Here is an 18,149-nt window from a genome sequence, read left to right as displayed (position 1 = left end):
AAGACAAAAGTTGTTTGAATGAATATCGCAGACCGTCTTTTCAAGTTGTTTGTAGCATTAAACAACGCAAGTAAACAAGCTTCTCTTATAGTGCTCATGAATGTGCAACGGATAAGATTTTCACTGCAAAATGACTTCAATTCCAGGTAGTTTCTCACCAAAACCTATCATATGTCTTCATAAGACTTGGAATATGCCTACTTTTACGATATTTTTGGGTTCTTGCCATTGTATTAAAGAGATGGACCGTGACATCTCCTTTTGTGTTTCACATAAGAAATTAAATCATAGGAGTTTGGAACACTATGAGGACATTTTTGTGTAAACTATTCCTTTAACATTTAATTAATTTCCAAGGGGCCGTTCACACAGAATTAGTTTTTGCATCTGTCCATGCTGTCTTTTCAAATGTTTTCCTATGTAAACATGCCTATACAGATGTTTTTGAAAATTTTTGAGGAGCGGTGTGTCAAGTTAAAAACAACTTCAACTGTTAAAAACGCATCTTATAGGGGTAGTTCACCCAAAAATGTAAATTCGCTCATCATTTACTCACCCTCAAGCCACCCCAGATGTGTATGACTTTCTTTCTTCTGCTGAACACAAACAAAGATTTTTAGAAGAATATTTCAGCTCTGTTGGTCCTTAAAATGCAAGTGAATGGTGACCAGACATTTGAAGCTCCAAAAATTACATAAAGGCCACATAAAAGTAATCCATATAACTCAAGTGGTTAAACCACATCTTCAGAAGTGATGTGATAGGTGTGGGAGAGAAACAGATCAATATTTAAGTCCTTTTTTAACATAAATATGAAAGAATGTGAAAGTGAAAGTGGAGATTTACAGTTGCATTCACTTTCATTGTATGGACTTACAGAGCTGAGATATTCTTCAAAAAAATCGTTTGTGTTCTGCAGAAGAAAGAAACTCATACACATATGGCATGGCATGAGGGTGAGTAAATGATGAGAGAATTTACATTTTTGGGTGATCTATCCCTTTAAGACACCTGTGTTATGTTCTATTCGTGCCGCTGTATCTAACTTTTTATATGAATAGCCCCCAAGACTTTTCAAGGTCTGTAAATTGCAATTTTTTTAATTTCCCGATATTTCCAGGTTTTCAATGTCTGTGGAAAGTGCGAACCCTGAATCTAAATACAAAATAGGAGAAACAGTGGCGGCAACAGGAAAAAAATTCTTCTACAAGGGGCTCTTTGAAGAAAGCAATTTACATTCACACTTACAAAGCACATTGAGCCGATAGGGAATGCGGAATTCCATGGATAGTGCCGGATGACGAACAATGCAGCTGAGGGTGTGGTTAAACTTGTCACGGGTGGGGGCCCACACGTAGTGCACTGAAGTGGTGGAGGTGCCATCAGACTCCTTCTGTGTAATGACCTCTGTGTGACCCAACAGGTCTGATTCCCAGAACACCTCTGCTGCTGGGCGACCCCTCTCAGCTGTACATGTGGCCACCAGAGTTTCACCATCTCCATCCATCAGTGTCAAAGAGCCGGGAGACACATAGGCTTTTGGCTCCACTGAAGAAGCCAAGAAAGAGAAAAAAACAGAATTAATCAGACAGGAAACAATAAATAAATGCTAAAAATGAAAAAGGGTCAGGATGAATTATGCAGGGCTCCCAAAGCATTTGAACACCTAAGCCACATTTAAATATGTATGAATGTATTTGCATTATACAACAAAATATCAATCCAAGTGGCATTTATTTTAAATACATATATCACAAACCCCCTTTTTTTAAGCAAAACATTTAGCAACAAAACATTTATTAGGTTTCAAACTAATAAAACAATAGATATATGGTACAAAATTCTGACAAAAAGTATTTGGTTGAAAGTAATTGCAAAATGTGCTCATAAAAGTGAACACAATTCTGAGAAAACATCTAGAATCATTTATTTGCAGACACCACTTGCTTTGATATTCTGCATCTCATGCAATGGCATTCAAACATTTTTAATTGTCAACTAAGTGTCCTAGTACTTTTTGGGGCTACTGTATATTACATAATGAGTTACTGATATTAAACCTAGAGGATACTGTACAACAAGATGAATAAATAATGAACATCAGAAAACAAAATAGAAAAAATGGGCCTTGGTATAGTTATCTAAAATGAAATGAGAGGTAGACACAAAAGAGGCCTCCCTACCCTTAAACCAATGCCTAAACCTAACCGATAGTGTCCAAAAACAAAATGAGAAATGAAAGGCACATTTTCTGAAGTGACCACGTCATCTCATGTTGCTTCTATGACACCTTCGTCTCACATGTCAGCTTGTGTTTAACTAGTTTTGAACTGGCAGACTTCCGAGTCCAAAGTCCAACACTTTATCAGCTGAGCTACTGCGCAAGCTAATCACATTGGATTAAGTGTGTAAATATAGTTGAGTCTATAATTCAAATGTTAAAATGTATCGCTTACAGAATTTTTTTCAAATGATGCATTAGAGTAAAAGTGATACCAAAACATAGCAGGGTGTGAGTAACAGAGCAAGAAATAATTGTTTATAAAGTAATATTCAGCCGCTGTAGTCATTATTTGTGTGAAAGTGAATGAAACGCACAGTTGTTGTAGCGCCTCTAGTGTTAATTTTACCAGGAAACTGCGCTAACATAGAAAGCAGCATGTAAATTCAGTTTGCAAAATTGTAGTTATAGTAACGTTCATTTTATGAGACTAGGTTGCAAAAATTCCAAAGTTCTTCTAGTTTCATATAATGAGAAAATATGATTATTTATACTTATTAAAGTATGTTTTGATATTTATTGATGATAAACATGCCTTTTTCCATCTTCTCTTAATCGGTATTTTTGTTTTGATTCCCAGTACAAATATCAAAACATACTTAAAGGTTTACTCAGTAACTTATGTGTTTGTGTCATCTTGGACCTACAGTGACACCTAGCGGCTTGGATGCAGTATCATTTAAAATCAGTAGTTTTCAGTTTCAGATGCCATTGTAGAAATTGACTATACACAGTCAGCCATTATAAATGTAATTCAAGAGTGAAAGTGTCCAATATAAAGGCGGTTACTGAGACTAAGCCAGTAGTATTTGGCTGGTCATGTGATTCTAACATGGCCGCCCCCATGAGGACAACTTCTCCATGTAGAATAAAACAGCTTTTATAAGGTTACTGATATGACTGGAGTCTTTATCTAATATGATTGCTCATGATTTATACCTATGTTTCAAAATTACTATAAATTTTTTTAGGAGTACAACTTTTTAATGAGGAAAAATGTACTGAGTGCACCTTTAAAACAAGATCAATTTACTTGAGAAGCAAAATTTATTTTAAGGTATTGAGACTTGTTTTAACAGAATATGTTTTCAATGAAATGTATTTTTTTTACTTCCCCATTGGCAAGACAAAAACATTTTCCTTGTTTTCATAAGTCTTATTATATTACACATTTTCATTAATTTATTTTGTTTTAAGTACGTTTAGATATTTTTTACTGGAAAACAAGACTAAAATACTGATTATGACAATATTATTTTGCAGTGTATTTAAAAGGTCATGTGACTTGGGCACTTGACTTTGGTGTGAATGTAGCCTTTGAGGTGAATGGTCTCTTAGCTAATGTTATTTCAAAAAGAAAAACAATAGTCGAAATTGAGTCAGGGTTTTTAATTCAATCAGTGTTGGGTTTTGTTGCTCAGGGCAGCTGAACAAATTATGGCAGCAAAACTGACATTGCACAATGACTGCTTCAGCTGTAATTCATAATGGATCTTGCCTTTGTTCTTTTGAAAATCCATGTAGAGTCTCACAATGATGCCATTTTTCTGAAGAGACTGAAGCCACTCAGGCTGGTTGTACTACTCCTACCTCAGCAAACAGTGGTTTCAGATTGTTGGCATCATCCATTTTTAATGTGAATATGTAGAGTTGGGGTAATCAATCAAATTCTTCAGTTTCCTGACTATTGGTTAGGTTTAGGTAAAATTTTAGGTTAGGGAGGTACGTTTTACTTATTAAAACCTCCATCTAATATTGACCTTATTACGACACCATTTCACTTACTTTTGGTGCCCCCCGCTGGACATATCACTGGGAAACTGCAGCAAAACGTATTAAGGCACATCATTTCGTTTTACAAAACTGTTACGGTCACCTAATTTTCATGAGACCAGGCTGAATTTTTTTCTTAAGGCCATTAACATTTTAATTTCTATTGTCACTTTTTATTGTCACTGTTCAAAGCAAAGTTTCACATACTTATTTAAACAATATTTTAAACTAATTAAGTTCCAAATGTATTTTTGAGAGGAGCTTGTTCATCTAGGCCTGCCAATCCCAAGGATATATAAGCAGCTGTTTCCCTTGCACCGGTGACAATTTTTCCAACATCCCCCCACCTCCCTATCTCTACCTTTATATTTCATTACACCTGTAACAATTATTATTTTTAAATTGTCTTTCTATTTTTTGCTTTAGTCAGATACTCCAGGGATCTCAGAGCTCAGAGCTCAAGCCCAGTCCTGAGCTCGAGCTTAACCCTAACCCGAACCCCTTCATTATGAACGTTACGCCATTAAATCTGTTAACCTTAATGTGCTCCCGGACTATATGAACCAGTGAACTCGTGAAATATATTTTTCCACCCTTCTGTGTAATACTTGAGCAATACATTGTAGTGCAGAAAATGTAATGCAATTCATAAACTATTTACTGATTCACTCCCAGGTTAAATCAAGCATTTAACTATGATGAATGAAAACGAAAAGCAAATGAATTCCAACCTGACTGTTCACAAAGGTCACATTGCAAAAATCAGATCCATATCTAATTTATTTCAACATATGAAAGTGCCGCAGATCGTAACTGAAAATGTGATTTGGAATCAGATCAGATTTTGGCCACTGTTGTATGATCGAATAAACGTAGCCTCAGTCTCTTTTATTTGAATACATGAATGAACCCTTTTAATGTGTCCTGTTCCCTTCTTCTTATCTCCATATCTCTCTCTCTCTCTCTCTCTCTACAGAGAACTGCAACAGCTGCACTCCTGCTCATAACAAACTGTTTTACCATGTGGGTCAGAAATGTCCACTTAATCCTAAACACAAGGCCGTCAACTCCACACACCTGTTCAACTCTGTACACAGACCAATCCTGTGTACGACAAATATAAATAGCCCCCGAGACCCCTAATGCTAAATATAGTCTCGTGGCACCTGCACATGGGGACCCAGTGCATCAGTGAGCAATGACATTTGACTGCCAAGATCAGGCCTAACCTAAACCCTGACATCTGCATCACGCTGGAGCTCTGCTGACTCAGGGCTTGCAGGGGCATCTTGGCAACCCATTCACATCCAGCCCCTTTGAGAGAAGAAAAAAAAAATAGGGTTGGTTGACTAGATGTTGCAGGTTGGGTCGGGCAAAGGCACTAGTGTGGAAAGGGCCAGGGTATTGATTTCTCATCAGAAGGTGCTAGAATTAGGGCTGGGTCACTATCGCCCACACAAATCCCCCACAGACCCCAAATCATTCATGCTTTCATTTAAAACAGACGAACGAAGACACTCATGTTTTACACTCTTAGGATGTGCAAAATGACATATTTTTAAAAATATAAAGAAATAATCAGTCCTGTATAAATAGGCTGGTCTGGGGTTAACCTGATCACGATCAGAAGAATTTCTGCTAGATAAGACATGTTTACATAAGACCCATGTTTGAGTGCAAAACAGCTAGACAGAGCGCAACTGAATGGAACCGTATTATAGACTTCTTTGAATGGAACACAGTGAGGGGTCTCGAAACAAATGTTTAAAAGTTGTCCTATTTTTAACTTGACACGTCATCTAGCACTCAAAAACCAGCGTGAGACGTGACTCAATGGCCAGAGATGTCTGTCTGCATGTGTATGGCAGTAGTGGAAGTGCTTTAAAGGGGGATCATTTAAATACACAACTTTTCTGAGAAGTTTTTACTGGGCAAACTGTCTAAAAACCAAAGCACAGCACCAGGGTCAGATATTAACCAGGACTCAGGCCTAAAATGCCACTGAAAGTGACAAAAATACCTCAGATATTTATATTTATGTGGGGGCATAGTGAATTCCTCTTTTAATGCTATCTAACATTCTATATGTTTCACTATATTCCATTCTAGGCCGATCTAACAATGGGTTTAGTGCTTCTGCAGACACTGTAGTGACATGCTGCTGTCAGATATTTACATTTGCTGTCTCAGAGGCAAGTGTTGTTGAATGTGAAGTTAATATGAAGTTGCTTTTGATGGAAAAACGCTAGAAAAATATATGCTACAAATAAATATTCCATCATGAAAGTAAAAAAAAAATGTTTTAGATAAATTAGTCAACCACACTAATAGACTAGTCAGTTGTTGGACAACTTGTTGACAATTGTGACCCATCCATAATATGGGTCCGCTCCAAATGCCTCCCTATTTTTCTTCTCTGGGACGCAGATTGCATTAAAACTGATGCTCCTAAAACCATATAATCCATTATAATAGATTCCAGCAAGTAATGCCATTTATGTTAGAAAAAGAGGAATGTGAATTGTGGGTACAAATTATACAGCTTGGCCAGTGTGCCACATCTGATATGTTTTATTATACAAATTCATACGGTCATTGAGAATCCCTGCAATCCCTGCATTGTTACATTTACAGGAATGAGGGTGGCTGCTCCAAGCTAGTGTGCAAAACGCAGACAAGCTTGAAACAAGCTGATTGGCCAGTTCCTTTTTTCTCTCTCTCTTTCTCTCTCTCTTTTTTTTTATTTTTACAGTTTTAGGGGTTTGAGTAAATTTTTCCTTTTTGTGTGAAATGTCACAGGAATAAAAGCTTCACTTTCCAAAACGTCAAACGTCCTTTCAAACTTTTGGTCAAACTCTTCATCAGTTTTTGCATTCAATCGACTCTTACACTGTCAAGTTTACTAGAAAAAGGAGAAACATTAAATTAGCCTTTGTCATTCATGCTTTGCTGGAATGCATAAAATAAACAAGGAACTGACAAAACAACTCCCCACAATAGAAAATAGAACAAGGAATGTACTATCATGCCAGTGTGTGACAAATATTTTTGTCATCTCAGTAACTGTTTTACTCTTCATTTCACTGGAGCAAAAACAAAAGGGGCTCTGTGAAGGGTGTTTCCACCACTTTCTATAATTACAATGTACAAAAATAAGCCATTCCAACACAAGTTTTACTAAATCACGACTTCCCTGCAATTTTAGTCTTGTTTTCAATAGAGTTTTTGGAATGCTGGTTAATCATGTTTTGAGCGCCTTGTATAATTAGAAATGATAAATATAACTGCATTTTTAAATTATCTGAAGAAAATGTGAGTGGTGCTTGCCCGTGAAAAAGTCGGCGCCAAAATGCTAGGGTGTTGTTGGTAGTTGCTAGGGGTTGCTACGTGGCAGCTAGGGTGTTCTTGCTGGTTAATAGGAGGCTGCTTACTGGCCCATATCAATAGAGCCAACCCATGCAAGTCTCTAAGATATTCTGGTCCCTAGACATGGCTTGGGCACCTCCTTCCAGTGTTTCTACAGAATTCTGCTTTTGCAGCAGGTGAGCTCCCCATGTGTGTATATATTTATATTAGTGCTGTCAGTCGATTATTTTTATAAATATTATATTGTATGTTGTATATATATTATATGTATATATTGAAATTTGACAATATATATTTATTTTCCTGTGAAAATGCATTTATTTCCTTTTAAGAAACAAAATAAAACAAAACAGAACAATAATGCTTTATTAACATTTTCCAAACAAAGCCTTCCACAGTATATATAGAAATATAGAAATGCATCTGCTTTGTATGAAATCTTCAGTTTTTTGGCATTTCAAGCATTGTATAGCCTTCATTCCTCAAAACAATGATTGACTGATGAGTTTCTAGAGGAAGCAGTTTCTTTTTTGCCATTTTTGACCTAATATTGACTTTAAGACATGCCAGTCTATTGCACACTGTGGCAACTCAAAAACACAAAGACAATGTTAAGCTTCATTTAATAAACCAAATAGCTTTCAGCTGGGTTTGATATAATGGTAAGTGAATTTCTAGTACCAAATTAGCAATTTAGCATGATTACTCAAGGATAAGGTGTTGGAGTGATGGCTGCTGGAAATGGGGACTGTCTAGATTTGATCACAAATGACTTTTTTCAAATAGTGATGGTGCTGTTTTTTACATCAGTAATGTCCTGACTATACTTTGTGATCAGCTGAATGCCACTTTGGTGAAGTAAAATACCAATTTCCTTCTGAAATAGCAAAATCTGTTTATTATTCTAAACTTTTGGCTGCCAGTGTATGTGTGTGTATATATATATATATATATATATATATATATATATATATATATATATATATATATATATATATATATGTATATATACAGTATATATACTATTTTGGTAACATTTTAATGTTAAAACCTTTTTTTTTAACCACATACGACCCCACGTACACATGCGGGGACGTTGTATTTTGGTTTCGCTATACGCAACTCAATTTAAATTCATTTAGACTGATCTCAGTTCAGGAGACTCTGTGCTGTCAGTAAAGGGTTAAACTTTCGACACACATTGTCATGTGACAAAACAACATGGCACCAATCAGAGCGGAATTTATCTTTGGGAGAAATGGCAAAAAACCTACATCTGGTAAGAAACCTAATACATTTTTTTTTTTACAATGAAACCTGTTTGAGTCAAAAGATTTGAGTCTCTAGTATCATTCAATATGCTAATTTTAAAATTTAAGCGAATTATCACAGAATGTCACACTGCTAAACACAATGTACACTAATGTGTACTTTAGAGCATTTTATTCTTAGAAATCCTATATTTACTGTGTATTGTCCCATTGAGAGTTAGGATGAAAATAAGGTGCATTTCAAACTGTTCTGAGACCAGTACAGACAGACAGCACACTGGAGGTTAAGTAATTTACTAAATAGGGAGCAAGGGAGCATCCTATAGCTCTCTATGCAGCTAAGTACATTCACTCCAAACATACTGTCAAAAGTTTAGTTTCAGGCTGCAGATGATGATTAGATGACTCAACATGTTTGGCAGACATGGGACAATTGTAATCAGGACATAGATTCAGAATTTATAATGTATAATTTTATTTTAACATGGTTGGCAGTGATTGAAAGATGCTGGTCATTACTTTGAATCAGAATTAATTATGCTAATCTCTGATGTAATGTCTGTAACGTCTCAAAAACATGAATAATCAGGGGGCCTGGGTAGCTCAGCAAGTACTGATACTGACTACCACCTCTGGAGTCATGAGTTCGAATCCAGGGCGTGCTGAGTGACTCCAGCCAGGTCTCCTAAGCAACCAAATTGGCCCGGTTGCTAGGGAGGGTAGAGTAACATGGGGTAACCTCCTCGTGGTCACGATTAGTGGTTCTTGCTCTCAATGGGGAACGTGGTGAGTTGTGCATGGATCGCGGAGAATAGCATGAGCCTCCACATGCGGAGTTTCCGCGGTGTCATGCACAACGAGCCACGTGATAAGATGCGCGTATTGGCGGTCTCAGAAGCGGAGGCAACTGAGACTTGTCCTCCACCACCCAGATTGAGGTGAGTAACCGCGCCACCACAAGGACCTACTAAGTAGTGGGATTTGGGCATTCCAAATTGGGGAGAAAAAGGGATAAAAAAAACAAAAAAACATGAAAAATCAACACTCCTGGAAACAAAAACAATTTGATTAAAAAAAAATCCGATCCAGGGTATCCCTGGGGGTGACATTGACGTGCTTCATATCTTCCTTAATTCGATCCATCCACCTCTTCTTTGGTCGCCCGCGCGGCCGTTTTCCATCGGGGCTGAGCCGTAATGCTCTCCTTGCCACTGACTCCTCCTCGCTTCGGGTCACATGGCCATACCATCGGAGGCGAGCTTTTCTCATCTTCTCTGTGATCGGTGCCACTCCCATGATCTTCCTAACGTCCTCGTTCATAACGTGTTCCAGTCGGGTCAGTCCCAGTGTCCACCTGAGCATGTGCATTTCCATCGTGTGGAGGAGTTCCCACAGGGCAGCGGACGCTGCTTGTGGTGTCTTGGTAAAGGAGTTGGGCCCAGCGCACGTATTCCTCTGGGACGATCGAAGCGCTCGCCATATGAGGCCATGAGGGACTCTGTCAAAGGCTTTCTCCAGGTCGAGGAAGGCCATATGGACCGGTTTGTTCTTCTCCCTGTGCCTCTCCATGAGCAGATGGGCGGCGTGGATGGCATCTGTAGTTCCGGATCCCTTAACAAAGCCGCATTGGTTTGGCGTGATGCTGGTGATGTTGCGTAGTCGGTAGTCCAGAACGCCATTCCAGATCGGCACAGTGACGCTGGTCGACCAGGCCTGGGGTGGCCTGTTATTGGTGATGATCTTGTTGAAGAGTAGTGCGAGGATATCTGCGCCTCCGCGCCCCATGAGTTTCCAGGCTTCGGCGGGGATGTCATTGGGTCCAGTTGCCTTCCCATTTTTCATCTTCTTTACAGCCTGTGACACTTCGGTGATGGTGATCGGCTGAACTGGTCCAGCGATAGGATCCATGCTGGGTATCGGAGGGTGCTGGAACTCTTCATTGTTGGAAGAGGAATTCTATATCTTGGTATTATTTAAAATTATTTTAAAACTTAGTCCTGCTGTCCACATACTGTATGTTGCCATCAATTTTTCGATTTTTTTTTTTTTTTCATATTTATTAGGAGCTAAAAGGGAAATGGAAACTGCACACAGCAGTCATGCTCGGGTCTCAGGAAGTTAAGGTTTAAAGTTATTTTTTTAATTAATGCAGAAATGTGTATCTTTATTTACACATTGTAACATGAACAACAAGTGTAATGACTGATTCATGAACCTTTAAGTAAATAAAACAGTTCTTGCTTCGGATGTGACTGATGTAAAGACTTGCGGTTCCATAAGTGAGCCACTTTTAATTCAGTAACTGCTCTGACTGATTCAGTGAGCTCATTAAGACTGATTAAAACCAATAACTTTTCAGTTGATGAGTCGTTAGAACTGATTCATTAAAAGAACCGGATCATAAAAGTAATTAAAACATCATCAGTCAGACCGCGCTATGTTTCTTTTTGAGCCCAACCAAGTTATGAACACAAATCAATGGAAAGACAAATTGCTTTGCAACGTCTGACAGGTCAAAAGTCATTAGTCTAAAAGTGATCACTTAAGCCCCATTTCCACCTGGTATTACGATGTGTCTCAGGTGATCCGATCACACGTGGTCTGGTGAGACACGTGATGTCGCTGTTTACACCTGGTCACTTAAATGCGTTTCCTGTGACTACTCGTGTTCAGATTTGGAGGGGAGGGTCTCTGTTTCATGACGACATACATCAATCACTATGTCAGTGTGTTACTGCATGATAATAAAGTGCAACAAAGTAAGAAAAGACAAAGAAATAGTGAAAAAACATGGAGTGCTGGTTCTTCCAGATGCAGTTGGATTACATGTAATAAAGGAGCTTGAGGTGTTCATGCTTGTCATCTGTGTTGATATCAGACACACTAAAGAAGATCCGTGAAGCTCTTTTGATTATGTATGTACTGTATCCACTTTTTAAAAATTTTCCGATCGGATGGTTATTTCCTTTTAAAGCTGCTCATAAATGGCAAAGTGGAAACTCTTGTTTTTGCGCAGCAGTTGATTGACAGGTGAGGGATGGTGCTTCACTGCTGTCGAGACGCATATAGGACGGATTAGCATTTACACCTCAAATGTGATATGGACACATGCGTTTTTGACCACATTCGTTTGTGTTTTTTGTGATCCATTAACAAAACGATTTAGACCGCGTTTAGACCTGTATTTAGGGCTGACCACATGTGATCGAATCACTCGAAACACATCTATGGAAACAGGGTCTTAGAAAAGTAATAGCATAACTCTCCTTAACAAGCAGTCCATAAGACAAATGGTGCAGGATGAGTTAGGTGCCACAGTTTACAACTTTTTAAGTTATTTGCAAACTAATTAGATTGAAATAACTCTCAATTATTCTCAAATATCTTAACTGTAATCATTTAAAAATTATTACAAATTAAAATAAGTTGTTTTATGTTTGCCTATAGTGTAGCTTGAAAAAGCAAGGAGTGTATTAACTGTTGATATGACCATAGATCGCAAAGATGTACCCACCCATAATGTCCACAGTTGTGGAGGCCTGCATATTTCCAAGTTGGAAGGTAACCACCTTGCAAGTGTAGGTCCCAATGTCTGCAAAACCCACACCCTCCAGGACAATGGATACATCATGCACTGAAGGATTGAGGAAGTGCACTCGTTTGCTGTACTCCTCAGCTATGGAGGTCCCATACTGGGGGTTGTAGACGGCCAAAGTGACAGTGCCAGAGGGCAGCCGGCGCTCCCAGGAACTCTGGGTCAGGCTGAGGTTCGTGCTCACCTCCACCCTACAGGTCAAAGTGACGTTCTTCCCCAGCACTGCGGTCGCATGCTCTGGAACCAGCACATCATTGGCCCACAAACCTGGAGTGATACACATAATTAGAAACAATGATACAGGAAATAGATAAATTGTCAAGAGATATAACATTATTTATATATATAATTTTTTCTGGAAATTCTACTTAAAATGTTCTATATATTTCATGACCATGTAGTAATGCTTTTTTTTTTTTTTTTTTTTTTTGACAATCCAATGAATTAAATAATTTACAATGTAAGGAAGTTCTTTATTTATTTCTTAATTGAAAGTTGATGGACGTAAACCAAAAGATACAATTATTCCGAACAAAGGAATTTTAGTGTCTGGCATCCATGTAAAAACAGCTTTATATTATTTACCACTTGATTTAAAAACACTCAAAATAGTAATCCATTATAAATATGATTGGTTAGATAAGCCATGTTTGAAGCCATTGTAAAATAGCTAATACACAAACACCTGTGACCAAACATCAGTTGAATGAGAGTGAGAGTTTTGTGGCTTCTAGCCCATGTGTGTTAGCAATGAGGTCATCTATATGCTAGTGTAATCCTAAACATTGACTAAATTAGCTTTTAGCAGATATACACATCTAATGTTCCTGGAAAACCCTTTCGATATATAGGAAATACATCAACAAACACAGGAAAAAACTGTGCTAATCAATTGAATTCACTTGGTCTTCATTGCACCAAGTTGTGACTTCGCTTGACAACCATAAACAACCTGTTTCTATATAGGACGTGAGCGCCGCATTGCCCATTATAATCAATGAAGCTGTATACACTCAAAGCTACACTGTTGTATTTTGTGTTGTCATGAGGCTGGAATACCCCGGTGTAGGCTAGACAAAAAGTCTGAATCTCGACCAGTTGACACATTTCTAACATCACCCGGTATATAACGCCATACCACCCAGCCCTAAAAAGGAAAATCTCATAAAAAAAATCCTTTCATATTATATTGTACATCAGTTCAAAACTTTATGTGGGCTTAACCAGCTCCATCTGTCTAATCTTGCTGACATCGCTTCCATCAGAGGAACCCTTGAAAGGTCATAGCTGAAGTACGGTAGTGGGAGATCTAGTAAGGCAGATAATGAGGGCTTATGTTTTCCCCAGCCGTAATTACACCCCATGCAGGAGGACTTCATTCTGAACGGCTGCAGTCAGGGAGTGCTGTGCTACACAGCCCATGATTCACATTTATAATGAGCAGCATACAGACCCCCACGTCACACCGCAGGATGCTCTGTCTTCTCTGTTAACCTTCTGAGCACCTTGCCTAATAAAAGCCTTTGGAACAAGATGAAAAACACCAACAGCCAATTTGGGAGCATTTTTTACTGTTTAATGGGTGTCTTTATTCTGCATCTGTGCCCTTTGCATGTTTATTTGAACACACTGGAGTTATTTGCTGAAACAAGTAAACATGATTTTCTGACACGCTAGCAGTTACGTTACAATAGACAAGCCTGATTAAATACAGGTGGAGGGAAGAGATGGAGATCTGGGGCCACTCAAATCAGGGGTCCCATTAATGTTGATTTTTTAGAAAAGTGTAAACTCTCTGTGGTGCTATCAAAACATTGCTCTGTTTGTTTGAGCATCCCAACCAGCCTGGCTCAACCAATGGTATATCTGACTGAACAATGTGATTTGCGCCAGCTTGCCTGCTGGTCCATGATTTGAAGTGTATTACCATTCAAGAATGTTTCATTTGTTTTTATTGAATCAACATTATATTCTGTATTTTTTTTATAATTTGTTATGCACTTTGGCTACAGATTTTAATGTTAATTTATGAATCAATCATGTTAATTTATGAAACCATTTCAAACTTAATCTATGCAAATTCCTCAAGGCGAATTTACTAATAATCTCCAGTATTTCTCGGCACAGATCAAGGCTTAAAGGGGTTAAAAGTGAATCTTAAATAGTAAACAACACACTAGTCTGCAGCTTAGTCTCGTGCAGGAAATCATAGTGTTTGGAAAGCAAAACAAAAGAGCACGTCTCCATTATGATCACTGGAAAACAGAAAAATTATAGGCTATAGAAAAGGAGTTGTGCAAAACACATTCTGAGAGAAACTCTGTGCAGTCAAAATATAAATCTCCTCAGTCATTAAAGCTTACAAACTGCTGCATTTCAGATGGGACAATTGTTAATCGGGACACTAAGCTTTACTCCCTTTAAAAAACTTTGACAGCATTCAATGCTGCATGTACAAATGAACTATTCAAACCATCAAACCAGTCAAAAGGTAAAGCTGTACTATTTAAAATACATAGGCTGGGTATACGAGACCATATCATAAAAAAAAAAAAAAAAAATGGGTCTATGGAGGCACTAAATAGTGACTGATATTTTGAAACCTTGGCAGCTGCATACTAGTGGTAAACCTCTGCTATTATGTCTTGCCTGTATGGGTGCAGGCTCTCCCTGTGCCTGTTCCCCTGCCCACCCAGTAATCGCAAGAATACCACCACACACACAAAGAGGGAGAAGGGAGGGTGTGTGTCAGAAAAGGGGGGGGAGAGAGAGAGAGAGAGAGAGAGAGAGAGTACAATGCAATCTGGCTGACTTCTCAAATATAAAATTTGCTGAGAGCAGAGGATCACCCATTTCAATTCACACTGAAAAGATTGTTAATGAGTCATTTATGTCAATCACAATACCTGTAAGACCCTCATGTGACCATTTAGCTATTGTAGAAGGTACTAGCAAACAAATTACTTTACAGCTAGTATACTGTATATACTCTCACTGAGCACTTTATTATAGGAACACTATGGTCCCAATAAAGTGCCCGGCGTGGTCTTCTGCTGTTGTAGCCCATTCACCTCAAGGTTCAGCATGTTGTGCATTCTAAGATGCTATTCTACTCACTACAATTGTGGTTATGTGAGTTACCATAGCCTTTCTGTCAGCTCGAACCAGTCTGGCCATTCTCCGTTGACCTCTCTAATCAACAAGGCTTTTCCGTCCACAGAACTGCCATTCACTGGATGTTTTTTTTGCTTTTGGCACCATTCTGTGTAAACTGTTGTGCTTAAAAAATCCCAGGAAATCAGCAGTTACAGAAATACTCAAACCAGCCTGTCTGGCACCAACAATCAAGCCACGGTCGAAATCACTGAGATCACATTTTTTCCCCGTTTTGATGGTTGATGTGAATATTAACTGAAGCTCCTGACCTGTATCTGAATGATTTTATGCATTGCACTGCTGCCACACAATTGGCTGATTAGATAATCACATGAATAAGTAGGTGTTCAGGTGTACCTAATAAAGTGTTCAGTGAGTGTACAATTATTATACAACTTAGTCTCACAAGTCTGGTGTGTATAATAGCTTATTTTGGTCAAGAACTGCTCACTTAGGCTGCCTTCATGTGTTTTTGGAATTATCCTTCTTTCCACTTCTGAAGTGCTAATTACGAGTATGTCGCGTTCAAGTGCTTTGTTGTCAGAAACAAAAACAGGAAACATGGACGATGCCAGGTTCGTTCATGCACATTTCTTGAGGAACTTTTATTTTGACACCATAATACATATTACTCAGCTAGCTGACGATAATGGAATTTTGGTCAAATACAAGCTATTTTCACAGTGTAAAAATGTACAACATGCATGTACATCAAATTGTTGCTTATATACATAAATGTATATTACCGAAATGGCAAGCGCTAACAATTAGCTGAATTTAGAAAGATTTATAAAACCAGTCATTCTCTACAGAAACCGTCCTGTCCTCCGCCATGTTGAAAATTTACGTCTCCTCCCAACTTGGAAACTCAGGTATCAAAATTATAGTTTCCCTCAAACAAAGATTTCTCCAAACCATTTCAAATATTTGATTCCATGAACTTTGTCAAATGCAGCGACTAAAGACTCCAATACACTCATGGCAAAGTTCTTCTTTGTTCTTCCTTTAGAGCTAGAAAGAAGGTTGAAACAATCAAGCATTGGTATACTGTTTGCAAACATTGGAACCCTACCCACACTGCTGGGGACTGTGTTTAGAGGAGCATTTAAATATGAGACATATAGTCTGTTGTCAGGAAAGCACATGTAAAACCAATGTGACATTAAAATGTGTTATCAATGACTACATGCATCATTCTATGTTTAGAATCTATATGAGATCAGTAAAAGAAAGCTGTTTTAACCATAATATTTAACCATATTTTAACCATATATATGCAGCAGATATGGTGTAATTTGTCTTGTTTATATTCTACATTCATGGCTTTAATGCTAACACTAGCACCCTATACGTGGTCATAATATGCACAGGTTATCTACTGATATTGTATGATGAATTTTGTGAAAAGAATCCATGTAATGAAAAAGGTATTTTCATACTTTAAATGTCCTTGATACTACTGCAAAGATGGGTGTATATTAGGGTGGCAACTCTGCACACCATTGTGTTCAAGTTGGCTGATCTCGACTAAGTCTGGCAAGCTGTTTTGAACCAATGCACTGAACTCATAAACACAATTTTTTTTTTTTTTTTTTTGGACAGACTTTGTTCGAAATGACATCACACCCATTCTTTCTTTGATTATGCTAGAAGTATATTGCTGGCTTAATTCTTCCTCAGAAGTGCTGCTCATTGTAAAACTTTTAAACAAACAATTCCTGGTGGACTGATAAAAACCAGTGCATCCCTAGTCGTGCAGAGCTAGTCTTTTGATTATCAGCATAAATCTGGTTCACATTTTATCTTATTCTGGCAAAGAACTAGCCAGCTATATACAGTAGCAGTAAGCCAATGAGATTGTGACTGGTGGTGATTTTAGCCAGACTTTGCCATTTTTGAGAGCAATATGCATCAGACAGTCCATAAACAGCCAGTAGGAGGAAAACTCCTTTTACCCAGAGTTATAATAACTACCTCTGTGAGAAAAGAGCTTGAAATTGTGCTCAACTATCAACAAAACTTAAGATCAGGCAAACTTCAGATGTGGTCTGACATTTGATGTTGGGCTGCCACATCAAATCTTAGGTAAACACAGAGGGATTCAGAGTTCTTACCAGACTGCATGAGGAGCCAGCATGATTTTTACTCCATCAGTCCTGTACCCATGGAACATAAGTTCATGAAGAAGCCTTATGCTAAAATGCCTTAAATATGTTTTTTTCTTAATATCAATCTACACTCCATACCCCATAATGACAAAGTAAAAAATAGATTTTTGATAACTTTGCAATTTATTAAAAAGAAAAACCTGGAATATCACTATAACATAAGTATTCAGACCCTTAACTCAGTACTTAGTTGAAGCACCTTTGGCAGCGATTACAGCCTCAAGTTTTTTGCTTTGTCATTATGAGGTATGGAGTGTAGATTCATGTGAAGAAAAAAAATATTTAGCGTTGATATTACTTTAAAATTTGCACAGTAATATTTTCTGATATCTGATTTCATATTGAATTGTCATTGATCTTCTATTGCATATCTATTACTGCATACTGAATTCTGATTGGTCTTTTCTTTCTTGGAACTCTTTAACCATGTATAACCGCCTTTACACTGCAAAAAAGGGGTTGTGTTGATTTCGTGCACAGACCACAGAAAACAAGACGTGTCATGAACAGTGTTGGGTGTAATCTGATTAAAAAGTAAT

General features: G+C 37.9%; 1 protein-coding gene across 1 annotated transcript in view; it reads right to left on the bottom strand.

The window, feature by feature from the left end:
* Positions 1-18,149, bottom strand: part of LOC127422458 (nectin-3-like protein) — a 58,446-nt gene that overhangs the window by 20,201 nt on the left and 20,096 nt on the right. Inside the window, exons 2-3 of the mRNA XM_051665986.1 lie at positions 12,206-12,553; positions 1,249-1,548 (exon numbers count right to left, since the gene is read on the bottom strand). Of these exons, the coding sequence (XP_051521946.1) occupies positions 1,249-1,548; positions 12,206-12,553 (648 nt within the window). The remainder of the gene's footprint in view (positions 1-1,248; positions 1,549-12,205; positions 12,554-18,149) is intronic.

Source organism: Myxocyprinus asiaticus, chromosome 31, assembly GCF_019703515.2.
Source record: "Myxocyprinus asiaticus isolate MX2 ecotype Aquarium Trade chromosome 31, UBuf_Myxa_2, whole genome shotgun sequence".
NCBI classification, from domain to species: Eukaryota; Metazoa; Chordata; class Actinopteri; order Cypriniformes; family Catostomidae; genus Myxocyprinus; species Myxocyprinus asiaticus.
Note: the sequence above shows the minus strand (reverse complement) of the source record. Positions and strands in the feature narration are given on the sequence as shown.